Source organism: Plodia interpunctella, chromosome 3 (assembly GCF_027563975.2).
Source record: "Plodia interpunctella isolate USDA-ARS_2022_Savannah chromosome 3, ilPloInte3.2, whole genome shotgun sequence".
Classification (NCBI taxonomy): Eukaryota; Metazoa; Arthropoda; class Insecta; order Lepidoptera; family Pyralidae; genus Plodia; species Plodia interpunctella.
In genome coordinates this window covers 5,991,116-6,006,726 of record NC_071296.1, presented here as the reverse complement: position 1 = coordinate 6,006,726, position 15,611 = coordinate 5,991,116, and the positions used below count along the sequence as shown (strand labels likewise).

At 34.2% G+C, this 15,611-nt stretch overlaps 3 protein-coding genes across 4 annotated transcripts; 2 read left to right on the top strand and 1 right to left on the bottom strand.

Moving 5' to 3' along the window:
• The first annotated feature begins 1,193 nt into the window (after positions 1-1,193).
• On the top strand, positions 1,194-4,052 carry LOC128683738 (uncharacterized protein). Its single transcript, XM_053769651.2, has 5 exons — positions 1,194-1,411; positions 1,770-1,997; positions 2,901-3,033; positions 3,138-3,298; positions 3,557-4,052. Exons 1-5 carry the CDS (start codon positions 1,310-1,312, stop codon positions 3,776-3,778), a joined length of 846 nt encoding a protein of 281 aa, XP_053625626.1. The 5' UTR covers positions 1,194-1,309; the 3' UTR covers positions 3,779-4,052.
• A 1,936-nt stretch (positions 4,053-5,988) lies between these two features.
• On the top strand, positions 5,989-9,106 carry RtcB (RtcB RNA ligase). The gene is made up of 5 exons (XM_053770117.1): positions 5,989-6,428; positions 6,676-6,806; positions 7,210-7,914; positions 8,066-8,230; positions 8,508-9,106. The coding sequence occupies exons 1-5, from the start codon at positions 6,137-6,139 to the stop codon at positions 8,733-8,735; spliced, it is 1,521 nt and encodes a 506-aa protein (XP_053626092.1). The 5' UTR covers positions 5,989-6,136; the 3' UTR covers positions 8,736-9,106.
• A 189-nt stretch (positions 9,107-9,295) lies between these two features.
• LOC128683981 (glycerol kinase 3-like) lies at positions 9,296-15,289 on the bottom strand. 2 transcript variants are annotated; one of them, XM_053770115.1, is made up of 12 exons: positions 15,048-15,289; positions 14,801-14,929; positions 14,034-14,163; positions 13,706-13,923; positions 13,217-13,429; positions 12,280-12,382; positions 12,003-12,110; positions 11,563-11,725; positions 10,823-11,024; positions 10,293-10,452; positions 10,030-10,125; positions 9,296-9,533 (listed from the first exon to the last, which is right to left on the bottom strand). In XM_053770115.1, the coding sequence occupies exons 1-12, from the start codon at positions 15,123-15,125 to the stop codon at positions 9,436-9,438; spliced, it is 1,698 nt and encodes a 565-aa protein (XP_053626090.1). In that variant the 5' UTR covers positions 15,126-15,289; the 3' UTR covers positions 9,296-9,435. The 2 variants fall into 2 exon arrangements, with proteins under 2 accessions (XP_053626090.1, XP_053626091.1); XM_053770116.1 differs by having other exon boundaries at positions 10,323-10,452; positions 15,048-15,288.
• Positions 15,290-15,611: the final 322 nt, after the last annotated feature.

The following is a 15,611-nucleotide window of genomic DNA, read 5'->3' as shown; positions in this document are numbered from 1 at the left end:
CTAACAATCACACAAATTTAATATTTTCACTTTCTTCTGAGTTTCACAGACTTTGTATAAGCTTCTACACTGCACCCCGTACGTAATCTGCAGCTGGATTTCATGTATTTGGCTAGGTATCTAATCAAACGGGGTATAAGTACTTAGGTATGGATAAGGATTAAGTATCTACTCAAGTTAAAATAGCACTCAATTACTAAGATTCTGCTGTCCGATGAACTGTCTATCACCAGGCTATCTAATATGAACCGTGATAGACATAACAACAAATACAAAAATATAGAACAAATCAATATATAAATGGCTCCCATACAACAAAAGTTACTTTTTCCGTTTTTACAGTGTCCTTCGTGAACGAGTCCGTCTCGCACTTGGCAGGTTTTTTTTTGCCAAGGATCACTTCAACTGTACTATATTTACGTAGGTAAGTATGCGATTATGAAACTGATTGAAGTGTAATGTAACGTAATGTTGCGTAGTTAAAACTCCTATCGAATTTATAAACTGACACTTGACCTGCGATTTACGACTTTCGCTAGCCATAAAATCATATCTATTAATTCAATATAACCTCAATGTATGATCCTCAATTACGATTCTGTACACTTGACGTACGCAACTACGACATTATACAATTACATTAGTAGGCATGTTTTTTTTATAATTTCATATTTAGGTAGAGTATACCCTCCTAGCTGGTACCTACCTAGTTAGGTTCGAATATTTTGAAGAAAAATATAACTAAAGTATCTTCTACTACTTTTATACATGTTAATGCATCACTCAGTATCCAAGTATTTAAGTAACTCGTCACTTTAATACCTATGTATTTTGTATCACAAAATTTGTGTCTGGGTTTTGTAAATAAAAAAATAATATAGGTATGCAATGAAAAAAAAAAATTTTTTCCTAATGTTTACGGGTATAGGTACCTACACTACAGTACTTAGTCAACTTCTAGGTTTTAGTTTTGGAATTTATTTTTAATTTCATCGGTAACTTCATGTCACTACGATTAATCAAAATACTTATTTATATTCATAGTAAAAACTTCTTAAGTATACCTACAATATTTCTTCATGAAAGCTACGAAATTGTAAAAACATTTTATTTATAGTAAATAACATCCAGATTCGTCTAGAATATTTTTAGTGGAATAGGTCAACATACGCATACTAGTGTTTTATTTTGGTCCCAGAGACGCGGTTGCTGGTAAAAGTACTTACGTACGTTTCAAATAAATCCACATTAAGAAGGCACGTGTATATCTATCTCTTTGATTATTGTCAATAAACCAGAGCAGGATATTATGTCACTGAAAATTGAAGCTGAAATTAAAATCGATTCCGAGCCCTGTGTAGCTGCTTGGGATAAGAAATTGTTCATTGGTACGGAGGATGGCTCTATAAAGGTATAATTAATTCAGTTATACGACTCTAAATCGATCTGTGGCTTGTTGTTATTAACTGAAATAGTTTTGGATGTTAACTTCTAGATAAGTTGTGTTTAGTAGGTCTTACTAAAGATTAGTTTCACGAAGATAAACGTTCTTATTACGTGATTCAGTTACAACATATTAGTGAATTATAAATAGTCGATTGAGACTACCAAAGGAATTCAGTTAGGTTAGGTAAATATTCAAGTAACTAGAATAGTAAAAAGTAATTAAATATTTGACGATACCATGCTAGGTTCTCGTAGTAGATAATGAGGTAGTAGTAGTAACACATAACATAATTAGTTGGATAAGAAAGTCACTTACTTTTCAGTCTTTCGATCAAGATCTAAACTTGGTCTCGTCCTGGCCGGCTCATGCCGTCCAGATATTTGCGGTGGCTGCAGGCAATGGTAGCGTGTACTCTGCATCCAACGACGGAGGAGTCCGAGTGTGGTCGGCAGACGGACAGAAGATAGTGGAATTGACCACAGCAGGGCCTGACGTTGGAGTGCTGCGTGTCTTCGGTAAAGCTGTTTATGTTGGGGATGAGGGCGGGAACGTAAGTTATTTTCTAAAGTAGATTAAATATATTTCCCGGATTGCACATCATATTTGCACGAATGCAGAAAAATTACATGAACCTTTCACGTACTGTCTGTTCTAATCAGGAATTAATAAGTATATTAAATAAAATGACAAATAATAATCTAATAAATAAAATGTCACTACCTTAATAGTACCTGGTATGAAGGTGAAGGTCGTTTTATTCTGACCAAAATCAATATTCGACGCTACTCAATTTACTACTGCCTCTAATCTGCTGATACCCTGCAGTTTTGTTCTTATTGATAAGGTTACTTAATTATCGTGCCGAGCAAAAAAAGCGGCACGCTGTACCATACTTCTCTTGAAGCAATTCAAGCCAATTTCGAACCCCAATAACTTCGTTGTGGATAAAACAGAAAGCCTGAATTTTCTGTAACTAAGCAGGTATTGTATAAACACAGTAAATTTTAAATTTCATTCAATTTGAACCACTATTAAAGTTTCTTTATTTTGTCACTCACTCACTGACCTATCATCAAAAGTCCAAGGCACTTCTAGCAGACATAGAAGCTTCAAATTTAGTGTCTAAATCAAGGGAAAACTTAAATATTGGAATTTCGGTCCACTTTTCTAAATACCTTTGTTGCAGTTAATGAACCATACCTGTATAATGGAAAGGGTGTGTTCAGCCCATGAAATTGAACAACATTCCCATAGAAAAATAATGCAATAACCAAGTCGATCTATTTATTTAAAACCTAAAAGATTTTTAATATTGATATGATAATAACTTACTATATTATAGGTATTACATGGATCTCACAATTTTTTACGGTAGAAAAACTGAGCTGTGAGACTTGGGTTTTTTACAGCATGTTTTTGATGGCATTATTTAGGTATTTCTAATGTATTTTAGGTTTTAGTTTTTGAAGATAACGCTGAAAAAGCAAGATACAATGTACTGGAAGAAGTAAAAGACTTGGAGTTCAGTCCGCCATACATGTTTACAGTCCGAGATCTTAATGTCACGATTACAGAAATAAAACCTGGTGGGTATTTATTAGTGAGGAATCTCTATGAGAATTCATAATTTATGTTTTTACAGTAACAGTACGGTATGTATGTCCTTCTATGATTACCTATACCATTTCAGAAGAATCAAAATCTCGGTTTGTCACACGCCACACAATGGAGGGAAGAGCACCGCTGCAAATGGCTGGCAAGCGCCTCTTGTGCACCGCGCGAGGTGGGAACAACTTGCGGCTTCATGACGCTTCCGTTGACTCCTCATTTAAACTGCTGCATGATGTGAAGGTTGATAGCCACTTATCATTTATTAAAATTTATTTAAATAGTAGCTTTTTAAAAAATAATGTGCGCCGCTATTCGAGAATAGGCATAAATACCGTGCATGATTACCACGTGAATATGAAAACCCGCGGTTATTACATTACGCGTACCATGACTACATGGCACTGGTGCTCGTCAATTGATCGAGTAAAATTTGATGTCCACTTAATCAGATATACCTAGCCATTACAAATTCATGTGCAATATTTTTTATTCCAATAGGTAAGCGATATGATACTGACCAGTTTAGTAGTAAATGGAGACTACGCTTGGACGGGCGGTTGGGACGGGTGCGTACGTCGATGGAAGATAGCCGAAGATCGGTTGGAAGCGGCTGGGGAAGTTAATCTAGGCGCATGTGTCAATGCACTACAGAGTACAGATGCTAATAGAGCGTATGCGGTATTGGCTGGAGGAAGAATTGTTTACTTAAAAGTTTTATAATTTTTCATTATTTATTAATGAGTTGTTGCCCGCTACATTTACGGTTATATATACATTTACATTATGTACCTAAGTAAGTTATGTAAGTTAATAACAATTGGAAATATGTATAGTCTCTACCTTTCTTTAATGAAGTTGAAATGTGATTTGTTAATAAAATGAACATGTATATTTGTATGTAGTATTTTATGTATTAAAATGATGATTATTTGCATTTGTACACTGCTAGATAGCATAAGTGACATACATATAATAAAACATTATAAAACTGTAAATAAATATCTTTTAGTTGAAAAACAGATGTTAGAGGGTCTGGAGTGGATTGGAAGCATAATAATACAAGTAAAAAGACAAATAAAGTATTTAATTTAAAATATGGATGTATTTACATAGATGTCACATTATTTATACATACAAAAAATATATTATTTTTCAGTATAAATTGATTGAAATCATCTTCTTGTTGAGTCAGAATGTCTATCATAATGAAGTGTTACTTATCTATGGAATATTGGGTAACAATATTTTACTTTCATTCAATGTTACCTTATGACTGGTGCAAATGTGTATGTCAAATAATTTTTATCTATTGTGTCTTGATTCTCTATTAAGAGATAATTGCTAAAAATTCCTATGAAATTGAGATATAGTAGAATAATGCCTTTGGTACTATATGATCTGCTAATTGTGTACCTACATTCAAAAGAAACAATAGTGTTGGCAGTACTGCTATCCTGCCAACACTAAACTTAATTAAATAAATTAACACAGCATCTTACCAGTCTAATGCAAGCACTAGACTGGTGATTGGTGACTCTTATTTTGAAGCTGAAGTTGATGCAATTTACAGTAATGGTAGGTAGATTGCCACAAAATAAAACATTAAATTCAGTAACAATATTTACTACATAGAAACAATTACCTACAATAAATAAAATTAGATACAATTAGATAATTATTTCCACATCTGCCAGTTGTGATTCTGAAGGCAGTTTCATATATTTCGTAGGGATATAATTAGGATCAATGGGGCGTAACCCTGCTCTTTCACGACGACGAAGTTCCAAGAAAGCTTCACGTTGAGCCCAATCTCTCATGTGTACATCAGGAGCATAAGCCCAAGCAAATCCACCAAATATGAGGCACAGAGTAACCGAGAAGAAGAACGAAGCATGATGATGATTAGTATCTTCTTTCTGATCTGTGTAATCGAAGCCATAGCTCACCCAATTCTTTGTTGGTTCACATGGAGGGTTCACAGGGGGACAAACTGTATCGCTATTCTTTTTGTTATTAGACGTAGAAATGTTTCTGCACATTCTGCTGTAATGATTTAAAATACACCTTTGCATCAAAGGGATCTGGGGTAATTTAATCAATGCCGCCATTGTATTTACTTTATTCTTGGGTGTTCTATTAAAAACACTCGAAAAAATACTTTGTAAGATTTGACATAAAAGAAAGGTTACGAAACCAGTTTTGAGTTTTAGCGTTTTCTTTTGCTTGCTTTGCCTACTGTAGTGTTGCCAGATAATGGAATGTCTCTTTGCGGCGTGTGGCTGCAGGCAGTTCTCTTCCTGCCCTACTGTCCTGCTTACTATTAGGGCGCCAACTTTATTTTCAGTTCTATTAGACGCATTGCGCTATGCGTTCAATTTGAAAATTTCATTTCTGTGATGTAAATCGTATGATTTATTCGCACTGGACGGATGGCCACAATGCGGCTAACCTTGTTGTTGTTGTGATTCCTACCTACTAATTCCGTGATAAATACATAATTGATATTATTTAAATCATTTCCGAGAACCGATATAAGAACATTGCGTAATCTATATATATAAAAGAACATAAAAGCTAAACGCGAAATTTGATGAAAAGAAATAACGAATAATCCTATTCAAAATTTCGTCAATTAAAGATACGAGTAGACAGCTCAGCGGTAAACACCTTTGAATTTACCTTGTTACTGTTAGGGCTAAGGCGTGAGGCGTATCCCATGGTTTTCGAAGTTTTTTTATCTTATGGAAAACGATTTTTCCTAACATTTCGGCACCCGAATATGCTACATTCTTGTATATTTTCATAAAGGAATGCTTACATAATGAAATGATTAATAAAGTACTCTTAAATAAATGTTTTAATCGACTTAGAGTACAGTGCTGTACTCTGTCGGGATAAATGTGCAGTAATACTCCCTATAAACTGGTGGTAAATTTTTATGTCGCAACACAACACTATCTATTCGTTCGAATCAACCTATTGTAAAAAGGTTTCTTGAGTAGTTATCGAATTTACTTAGTAAATAGTTACTTCTAGTAGAGATAGTTATTTTACGTTTCACTAAAATAATATAAAAAAATGGTTGTTAGGCAATATAACGAAGAACTAAAATACTTAGAAAAAATTAACCCACATTGCTGGAGGATTAAAAAAGGCTTCCAAACTAATATGAATGTGGAGGGTGTCTTTTATGTTAACAGCACTTTAGAGAAGTTGATGTTGGACGAGTTGAGGAATTCCTGTAGGCCTGGGATGACTGGTGGTTTCTTACCTGGCGTGAAGCAGATAGCTAATGTTGCAGCTTTGCCGGGTATTGTCGGCCGGTCTGTCGGTCTTCCTGATGTGCACTCTGGATATGGATTTGCCATTGGTAATATACATAAATATATAGACTTATCAGTATTCTAAATTTCACAAAAATTGTTTGCATTGAACAGCAATACCCAGTTTTCGTGGTTTTAGCAGCTAATTCACAGTTAATTATTTATTCATTCAAAATGATTCTGTATCTATATGCTTGTTTGTTGCTCTAATCTAAAAATTAACACTTAGTGAAATACCTATGATAAATGCTAAATATACAAATACCTAAATATTTTAATTTCATAAATTTTCAGGAAATATGGCAGCCTTTGATATGTCTGATTCTAAGTCTATAGTATCTCCTGGTGGAGTAGGATTTGATATCAATTGTGGTGTGCGTTTGCTGAGAACAAACTTACATGAGAAGGATGTTCAGCCCATCAAGGTATAAAAAGCTTTATAAAATAATCACTTACATTATATTTTTAACTAGCTGATGCCCGAAAGAAGAAGAAAATGCTCATCAAACTGAACAATTTTTGTTAAGGTGTCATTTCTATAGTTTCGCTGGACCATCATTGTTCTCCATCAGGTGTTCCAGTTTTTATTTATACCCTATATGTTTCCCAGGCTTAATAGCTATATAACAAAAAAAGTTTCATTCAGATTCGTCCAGTAGTTCTGAAAATTAGCATGTACAAACAGACAGACATATTCTTACTCTGTTACTAGGACTCTATCATCTAATTTTGTCTTTGTGCAAGTTTATTAAATGTACAGATTTTTTTTCTACTGTTTTATTATATGTATTGAAGTAAATAAGCAGACAATAAAAAACTAATTTTCAGGAACAACTGGCTCAGAGTCTATTTGATCATATTCCAGTAGGAGTAGGCTCAAAAGGTATAATTCCAATGAATGCACGAGATCTGGAGGAGGCATTAGAAATGGGCATGGATTGGTCTCTTCGTGAAGGGTATGTTTGGGCTGAAGATAAAGAACATTGTGAGGAATATGGACGAATGCTTAATGCTGATCCTTCCAAAGTCAGTCTTCGAGCTAAGAAAAGAGGACTACCCCAACTTGGCACATTAGGTGCTGGAAATCATTATGCAGAGATCCAAGTAGTTGATGAAATATTTGATAAATATGCTGCTGGTAAAATGGGCATTGAAAGAGTTGGACAAGTGTGTGTTATGATCCATTCAGGGAGCAGGGGATTTGGTCATCAGGTAGCTACTGATGCTTTAGTGCAGATGGAAAAGGCCATGAAAAGAGATAATATTGAAACAAATGACAGACAGTTGGCTTGTGCTAGAATCAATTCAGTAGAAGGCCAAGACTACTTGAAAGCCATGGCCGCAGCTGCCAATTTTGCATGGGTCAATCGAAGTTCAATGACTTTCCTCACTCGGCAAGCCTTTGCAAAACAGTTCAAAATGGCACCTGACGACTTAGACATGCATGTCATATATGATGTATCACATAACATTGCTAAAATTGAAGAACACCTTGTTGATGGAAAAATAAAGACATTGCTTGTTCATAGAAAGGTCAGGAAACTTATTTGAAATTATTGCATAGGGAATACTATTTGTTATTATTAAAGTTTACATAATTATTGTATTGCATGCAACTCTATTTGTAACAATTTGTAAATGTTTTATTGAAAAATAATAATGTTGTTTACACTTTATTTTGTAGGGATCAACCAGAGCATTTCCACCACATCACCCTCTGATTCCAGTTGATTATCAGTTGACTGGGCAGCCTGTTCTTATTGGAGGAACTATGGGAACATGTAGTTATGTCCTCACTGGGACTCATCAGGGAATGACAGAGACATTTGGATCCACATGCCATGGTGCTGTAAGTAACTAAAAAAAGTTTTTAATGATGTTATCTCAAGAGTCCACCAAGGCCTCATTTCCAACTACTTCTATTGCTCAACAGCTATCCCTTATCAAAGATTAAGTTTTATAATTTAATTTAAAATACTTATCCCATGTAAAGAAAATGTTTCGTCACTATCACATTTTATATATTATTATACTACCATTCACAGAAAAAGACAAAACATATTTTAGCTTAAAGTATGATTTAACAGGTATACTGAAAATGTATTATTATATTTCTTAAATTTCAGGGCCGTGCATTGTCCCGTGCAAAATCTAGACGAAATCTTGATTACAAGGATGTTCTAACTAAACTAGAAACTTTGGGTATATCCATAAGAGTGGCATCACCAAAGTTAGTGATGGAGGAAGCACCAGAATCTTATAAAAATGTAACAGATGTAGTAAACACATGCCATGCTGCTGGTATCAGTAAGAAAACTGTGAAATTACGACCTATTGCAGTAATTAAGGGATAAAAAGTTTATATTTTACTATTTATGTATGTTAAGAATTTTGTTCATAATTTACGGAATCTAAAGGAAATTGTGAAGTCAATTGTTTTTTGGCCAAAATGTTTTTATTTACATTCAAGTTAACTCTTGAATATATATTCTTAAAATAGACTACTATACTATATACTTGAAAAGGCCAGAAGCTAAAGATAATGCACCATGCATTATCGCAACCAACTTCAACAATCTTAATACATAAAATATGTAATTACTACTTATTTTATACTGGTATCCAGCATTTATGCTGAAATAAAAATGTTATGATTTTATGTAATGTATAATTGAAATTTTTATACTCTGTGATTTTGTGATGAAATTAAATTTAATAATGCAAATTTAGTTTAAATTTTGTTTTTTCTATCACTACTCAAATGTTTAATCGGTTTTCAATGTATATGCTCAAATATCGCGCGGATAGTATCACGATTTTATGTGGAATAAGGTGATAAGAAAATTCCAAATTGAGTATAAATAATACTCAATTTGGAATTTTCTTATCACCTATACCATAAAATATATATACAAAACTTTTAAATCTTTTATTAACAACGGACAACAACTTATTCACCTATAAGTAATAAATTAATACTTTAAATTTTTTTGGAGGTATGTATGTATCTAAAACTACGATTGAGCCCGCTCAATATTGACTATATAACTTTGACTATATAACTTGTAATTTATCAGCTACGACCATCAACAGCGCGGTGCCCAAGAAAAACAATCCTGAAGGTAATGCCGCTATTGTATTGTCTGGTTCCTCTGAAAATAAAAACAAAATAACTGCATATATAATAGGTGATTCATGGACATCAAAATTTTCAAATTTTTAACAAGAATTATTTTTACTATCCGACTTTGAAATAATTAATTTGTACTGTGGTAATATTGTCAATTTTATGAATGATTGATTTTGGAAATGATCCTTCCTCAAGAAAATTGACGGGTCGTAATGACAGTGCGGCCGCAGCGGTCGAAAGCTTTGAGAACCATCCAATATAATGATTTATTGATATTCTCCATTAGCCTAGTCCTACGACCGGCCGCCTACCTGACGCTAATCGTCTTCGGGAGAGCATGTTGTTGCCATTAAAAGCTTTTTATCCCTTACTCGCCTAGTCCATCATCGTGGTGTAGTCTAATAACGCGCGTTAACTGTACCATACTTTTGATTATAGTGCATTATTATCATATAATTAATATACACAAAATCGTATAGATAAGAAGCGAAAATGAAATAGAAGCTTGTTGCGCTTACCAGATTGATGAGGTTTCACTTTTCCATCTGAATCGTTGGTCCAGCCCAGACAACGTTCAAGTGCAGATTCCCAACGTTCTCGTCTGATGTCTCTTTCTGTTACATAAAACATTACAAAAATATCATATTTTGTACAAGTTAGTTTGATGGGGAGAAGTTAGTCTGTAATTTTTAAAATAACAAATTGAATAGTTGGTCAAAACAGAAGGGCTGAAGAGTTACATGATAATATTTTATAAAAATACATTTTCCGTATTATATACCTAGACAATAAACATAAAAGGCCATTAAACCTTCGCTAGATATAGATGGTAAGAATGTATCAGCTGGGGGAACAGGAGTGGTCGCGGGCCAAACACTGAGCGCCCGCCCGGCCGCCATCGCAGCACCCAAAGCCGTGCTCTCCATCATTAGGGGTCGGATCTGCAATACATAAAGTGGAAGGATTTTAATTGATATGTGAATACATCACAACATATAATGTAAATAAAATTTACTGTAGGGTATTTCCAACTCATTAAAGACTTTTTTCTTAAATACTTCATGAAATATCGATATACCATTCTCGAGAAAATGTTTGGATAGATGTTAGTCACCTATAAACAACTATTTCACGCAAAACGGACGGAGACAAAATTCGATAACATTACTTGTCATTCCAGCCCTTGGGCGCAGCCATGGAGTTGTAGGTAATAGGCAGGTACAGACTGTCAAGAAAGTGACGAACTAGAAAACGAGAGAAAACAAAAAACATTTTTGGAATGAAGAGATCGAATTTTTTTGGCATACTTACGAGCGGTATGCCCAAGACGTCGGCCTGCATCTGCATGAGCAGCGAGTTCTGCGCCATGCCGCCGTCCGCCAGCAGCCGCTGCAGCGGCGCGCAGTCGCGCTGCAGCGCCGCGGCCGCCGCGCGCGTCTGCTGGCACACCGCCTCCAGCGCCGCGCGCGCCACGTGCCGCCGCCGCGTACGGCTGCTCAATCCGCACAATATGCTAAAAAATATTTGCATTCTTTGTATCGCTCGAGGGATCCAGCCAATGCCGGAGCATTTATTCAGAAATTAGACCTTCAAGGGCGCTTTTTCACGTCAAATTATATCAAACTACTGGCTAATGAAATAAAGATGTTATTAATTATAAATTATTTTATATAGAAAATACTACTTTTGTACATGCTAAGTAATGTCAAAGATGGATGTCTGTTTTCAATCTTAAATTCCTGTCTATGAAATCAGGTACACGAGTAGAATTATAATCTGGAATACTTTTTGAGCAAATCTTCATTTATTTTATTATATGCAAATAGTCCTTTATTTTATTCATGACCCGACTATCTATAGGCCCGTCCCGACTTCGCTTGAGTAAAACCATGATATGTTACTTCTGAATGTTTTGTCTCTGTGCCAAATTTCACCAAAATCGGTAAATCTTTTCTCTTTATAATTTTAGTATGGATAACCATCACAGCAAATGATGAAAATTATAAAATGCATACTACTTAAGTAGGTATGATTTGTAAAATTATATTTACCCTCTAGCATCTTTCCTCCAGTGTGGTGTATACAACCCATTGAAAGCTGGTACGAAAGAGACGCTGCCTTCCTCGTCGTCCTCCGCCTCAGCGGCCAGCTGTTCACTGTCCTTCACATCATTTATTATTTCGAGACTCTCCTTCAGCCATTGAATTGTATCTCCTGTCGAAGCGATAATATTTCATATTAAAAACTAGGACTTATATTGCATATTGGAAGTAATAATTAACGTATTATAATAGGTATGCACGCTAAGTATATTAAGTACATTGAGAATAAATTTTGCATGAATATTTAAAGCCATATCTGAACAATTTCCATATCAGATCAGATTATAATAAAACAAAGTAGTAATAAGACTTTCAGATATTTACATTAAATTCTTAAATGATTTAGGTCAAAACTAATAAAATAAATGGATAAACTTAATTGCTGTTACCTGCTATTGCCACGGAGCCTTCCAAAGCATATACTGGTGGGGCATCTGGCCCTAGTTTATATGCCACAGTAGTGATTAGTCCATTCTCAGAGTAAACTATCGAATCTCCTAATTAAAAACAAAACATTTAAAACTCAAAATAAATGTTACAGATACTTTGAGATATTTCAGCACATGTGTTATATTAGATCCATCTCAAGTATTATGTTGGTAGAGAGAATAAAGGAAAAAAAAAAGAAATTGGCAACAATAAAAATTTAAAGTATTTTGTTATTACCCGTATTGTACAACAGGAAGCAACCGGTCCCAAAAGTGCATTTTACTTGTCCAAATCTCATGCAACCTTGTCCTACAAGCGCTGCTTGCTGGTCTCCCAAGCACTGTAAAATCAATAAATGGAATTTTAGGTGGTTTGCAAAATGTTACTTTTTATTGAATAAAGGATCTGTAGAAATAGTCCATACATCACATTGGCCTAACATTATGTCGCCAGTCCATATTAACCATATCCATAATAATATTATAAGGAGAAAAGCATCATCTTATCTACGCGCAAAATGTAAAAATATATTATAATATAATAATAATATATAATAATAATAAAATACTGATTAATAGAATAATGTCTACTGTATACAGACAAGGGAAAGAAAAATGTATTTTATAACGTGAATCATTACAGTAGTACGTGAGCCTTCGTTACTTCGTTACTGACCGTTGATTGATTGCCCACTGATTTAAATTTTGACGCGGATTTTTGCTCGCGGCAACACGCCAAGAGCGATTTATTAGTAAAACACACGTGGCATGTTTTGTCGCAGTGAACGTGTTAATAATGCCTATATATATACATGTGGCAATGAGCTCTTTACCTTTATGGATTGCTCGTAATTGACATGTGAACACAGTCACGGAATTACAGTTTAGGTACTTCGCACATGTATAACCAATATATTGCAGTCAATAGATCTGTAAATTAATTAATTTCTTACTTTAAAGCAAACTACAGTTAAAGAGCTATCATCAACCATGTATCAGTTGTCACAGGTTTCAATTCTTTACTTAATACTTTATCTATCAGTGTTGTTATAAGCACAAATTAAAAATGTATTGGGTATCAGTTGACATTAGTTTTGTTACAATTGAGCTGTGTGTGGTCAACTTTATCTACAATTTCAGTTCTAGAAGCCATTCAATAAATAGGTAGAACTTACTCCTGCTATAGGGACACCAATAAGGGACCCTGTGGAAATATAACCATATATTTCAGAGGAACTTTTAATTTTGGGCAAAATTTGCAATGGTATATCGAAAAATCGTAGTAAGCCTTTATCCCAATTAAGACTTTTAAGAGACATGAGTTGTGTTCGTGATGCATTGGTAACATCGGTCACATGAATCCCACCAAGATTGCCACCTGTTAGATTCTGAAACAAAATTTATATGTATTAATTTGTGTATTATGGAGCCACCTCCTTTAGGAACTCTTACCATACTTTAGCAAAAACCTTACTCAATTACAACTGTTGCATCAATTTGTCCAATGAGTATTGGAATTTCTTATGATAAGCATAAGAAAATCAGTGCCATGTATAATGGCCTCACATAGGATATCTAAATTGCTTACCATCAGCATAATAAATTGTAAATAAACAATGACACTAGGGCTAAACCAATTTAATTATAATATTTCTATGCCTTACCCATATTAGCCAAGAATCAACAGTGCCTGCCATACAATTCCCATTCACCACAGACTCTTTGATTGCTGTTACATTTTGCAGCAGCCATTTGAGCTTAACTGATGAAAAGTATGTGGACAGTGGAAGCCCACTACACCGCACAACAGCATTTACACATTGAGCTCCTTTATTCTTGACTAATTCATCTACAATTTTAGATGTCCTTACATCTAACCAAACTGAAAAAAGTGGGTTATTTTTTATTAACCTTAAATAAAGAAATAAATAATTTCAAGTTCTAAGTATGTGTAAGTATTAATATATTAACAAAATAAATACAGACGCACACCTATTGCACTATAGAGAGGTTGTCCTGTGTCAGAGTTCCATACTACAGTAGTTTCTCTTTGATTTGAAATACCTATGCCAACAATATCTTCCGGGTTTATATCCAATTTTCTCAGATTATCTGTTGTCACCTACAATAAAGAATAACTATAAAAAATAATATTTTTAAATAGAAACTAATATTGCATTACAATTGAAATGTAGTACCAAAAAGTGTGACAAATAGAGCACTACTATAATCAAGGCATCAAGTTATATAGAAATTTCTCTAAAAGCTACAAACTATTGACATTAAGGAACAATGATTGCTTAGAAAAAATGCTGCAAGAAAGTAATTTAAACAATATTTGTTCCTATCATGCCAGAATGGCTGGTATAAAAAAGTACTTGGTTCAAAGTAAACAAATAACATGTTCTGATTGGTTATGTATGCAACCATGGTTGACAAACATGTTTAACTAACAAAATAATGACAAATTGAGCTGACTAGTTCCCCCTGGCAGCACCTGTAATAATAATTTACAAATGGGTTAGACATTGGCTGTGGCTAGGCAGAGACATCCAGAGTGGAAATGTTTATTCAATTATTTATTACATTTATAATTATGAGTAATTATGATATAGACATTAATAAATTAATTTATTGTTTAGATGTGGACAATATTAAAGTCGCCAGGGCCAACCTTGACCAGGATTGCAGCATCAAGATATTATATATGTATACATATATTTAGAAATAGAAGAAATCAGGACCGAAACTATACTAACATCTATACATTCCAAAACAGCATCAAGAATTTCTAATGCATCTTGTTCAACCCAACCTTCCTGAGGGCTAAATCTCTTGAGTGATATTTGATGGTATGTTAACACTTCAGATGTATTGGCGGCAAATATCTGCAATAGAATAATAATAATAATTAACGACATTATGCCTTTAAGAAAAAAAAAACAATATTTATATATAAGATTTACATAAAGAAAATTAGATCTATTTATCGCATGATTTTCTTACCAAAAACTTCACATTGGAGGTCCCTTCATCAATAGCACCTATTAATGGGCCAAATCTGCCAAATTCACGCATATTCATAGGGTAGGTACTACATAATGTAGTGTAGTGAGTTTTAAAGTTATTCCGTAGACTTATTATACATGTTTCTTGGATTCACAAATAATACCTACTATATGTAGCTACACATTTAGAGAAAAGACCGACAACGGCACGACGACACAGTAGGTACCTAGGTACATTTATTCATTGCTCAGATGAGTTTGACATTTGATTTGATTGACAGCCGTTATGTCTAAAGTGTGTCTAGCACAGATATAAAAACATTACCTACATAAATCTGTGGTCCAAAGCATGGAACATGAATTTAGCAAGTGCTTCGGTTGTACCGAGTACCTACTAATAGGGCTTTATTATCGTATCGTATTATATCGTTTTTCATAAGATAAAAAACTTCGCAAACCAGGGGATACGCCTCACGCTGTAAAATTTTCGAGCCAGTAAACGTGAAGATTTATTAAAATATGGACTTCATACAGGTAAGATCTTCAGTCAAAATCAAGTTTG

Coding starts and splice junctions, on each gene's coding strand:
- LOC128683738 (XM_053769651.2), top strand. CDS start 1,310: ATGTCACTGAAAATTGAAGCTGAAATTAAAATCGATTCCGAGCCCTGT. Junction 1,998..2,900: donor TTGGGGATGAGGGCGGGAAC/GTAAGTTATTTT, acceptor AATGTATTTTAG/GTTTTAGTTTTTGAAGATAA. Junction 3,034..3,137: donor GATTACAGAAATAAAACCTG/GTGGGTATTTAT, acceptor ATACCATTTCAG/AAGAATCAAAATCTCGGTTT.
- RtcB (XM_053770117.1), top strand. CDS start 6,137: ATGGTTGTTAGGCAATATAACGAAGAACTAAAATACTTAGAAAAAATT. Junction 6,807..7,209: donor AGGATGTTCAGCCCATCAAG/GTATAAAAAGCT, acceptor ACTAATTTTCAG/GAACAACTGGCTCAGAGTCT. Junction 8,231..8,507: donor GATCCACATGCCATGGTGCT/GTAAGTAACTAA, acceptor CTTAAATTTCAG/GGCCGTGCATTGTCCCGTGC.
- LOC128683981 (XM_053770115.1), bottom strand. CDS start 15,125: ATGAATATGCGTGAATTTGGCAGATTTGGCCCATTAATAGGTGCTATT. Junction 14,930..15,047: donor CCTCCAATGTGAAGTTTTTG/GTAAGAAAATCA, acceptor ATTCTATTGCAG/ATATTTGCCGCCAATACATC. Junction 12,111..12,279: donor CTTCCTGTTGTACAATACGG/GTAATAACAAAA, acceptor GTTTTTAATTAG/GAGATTCGATAGTTTACTCT.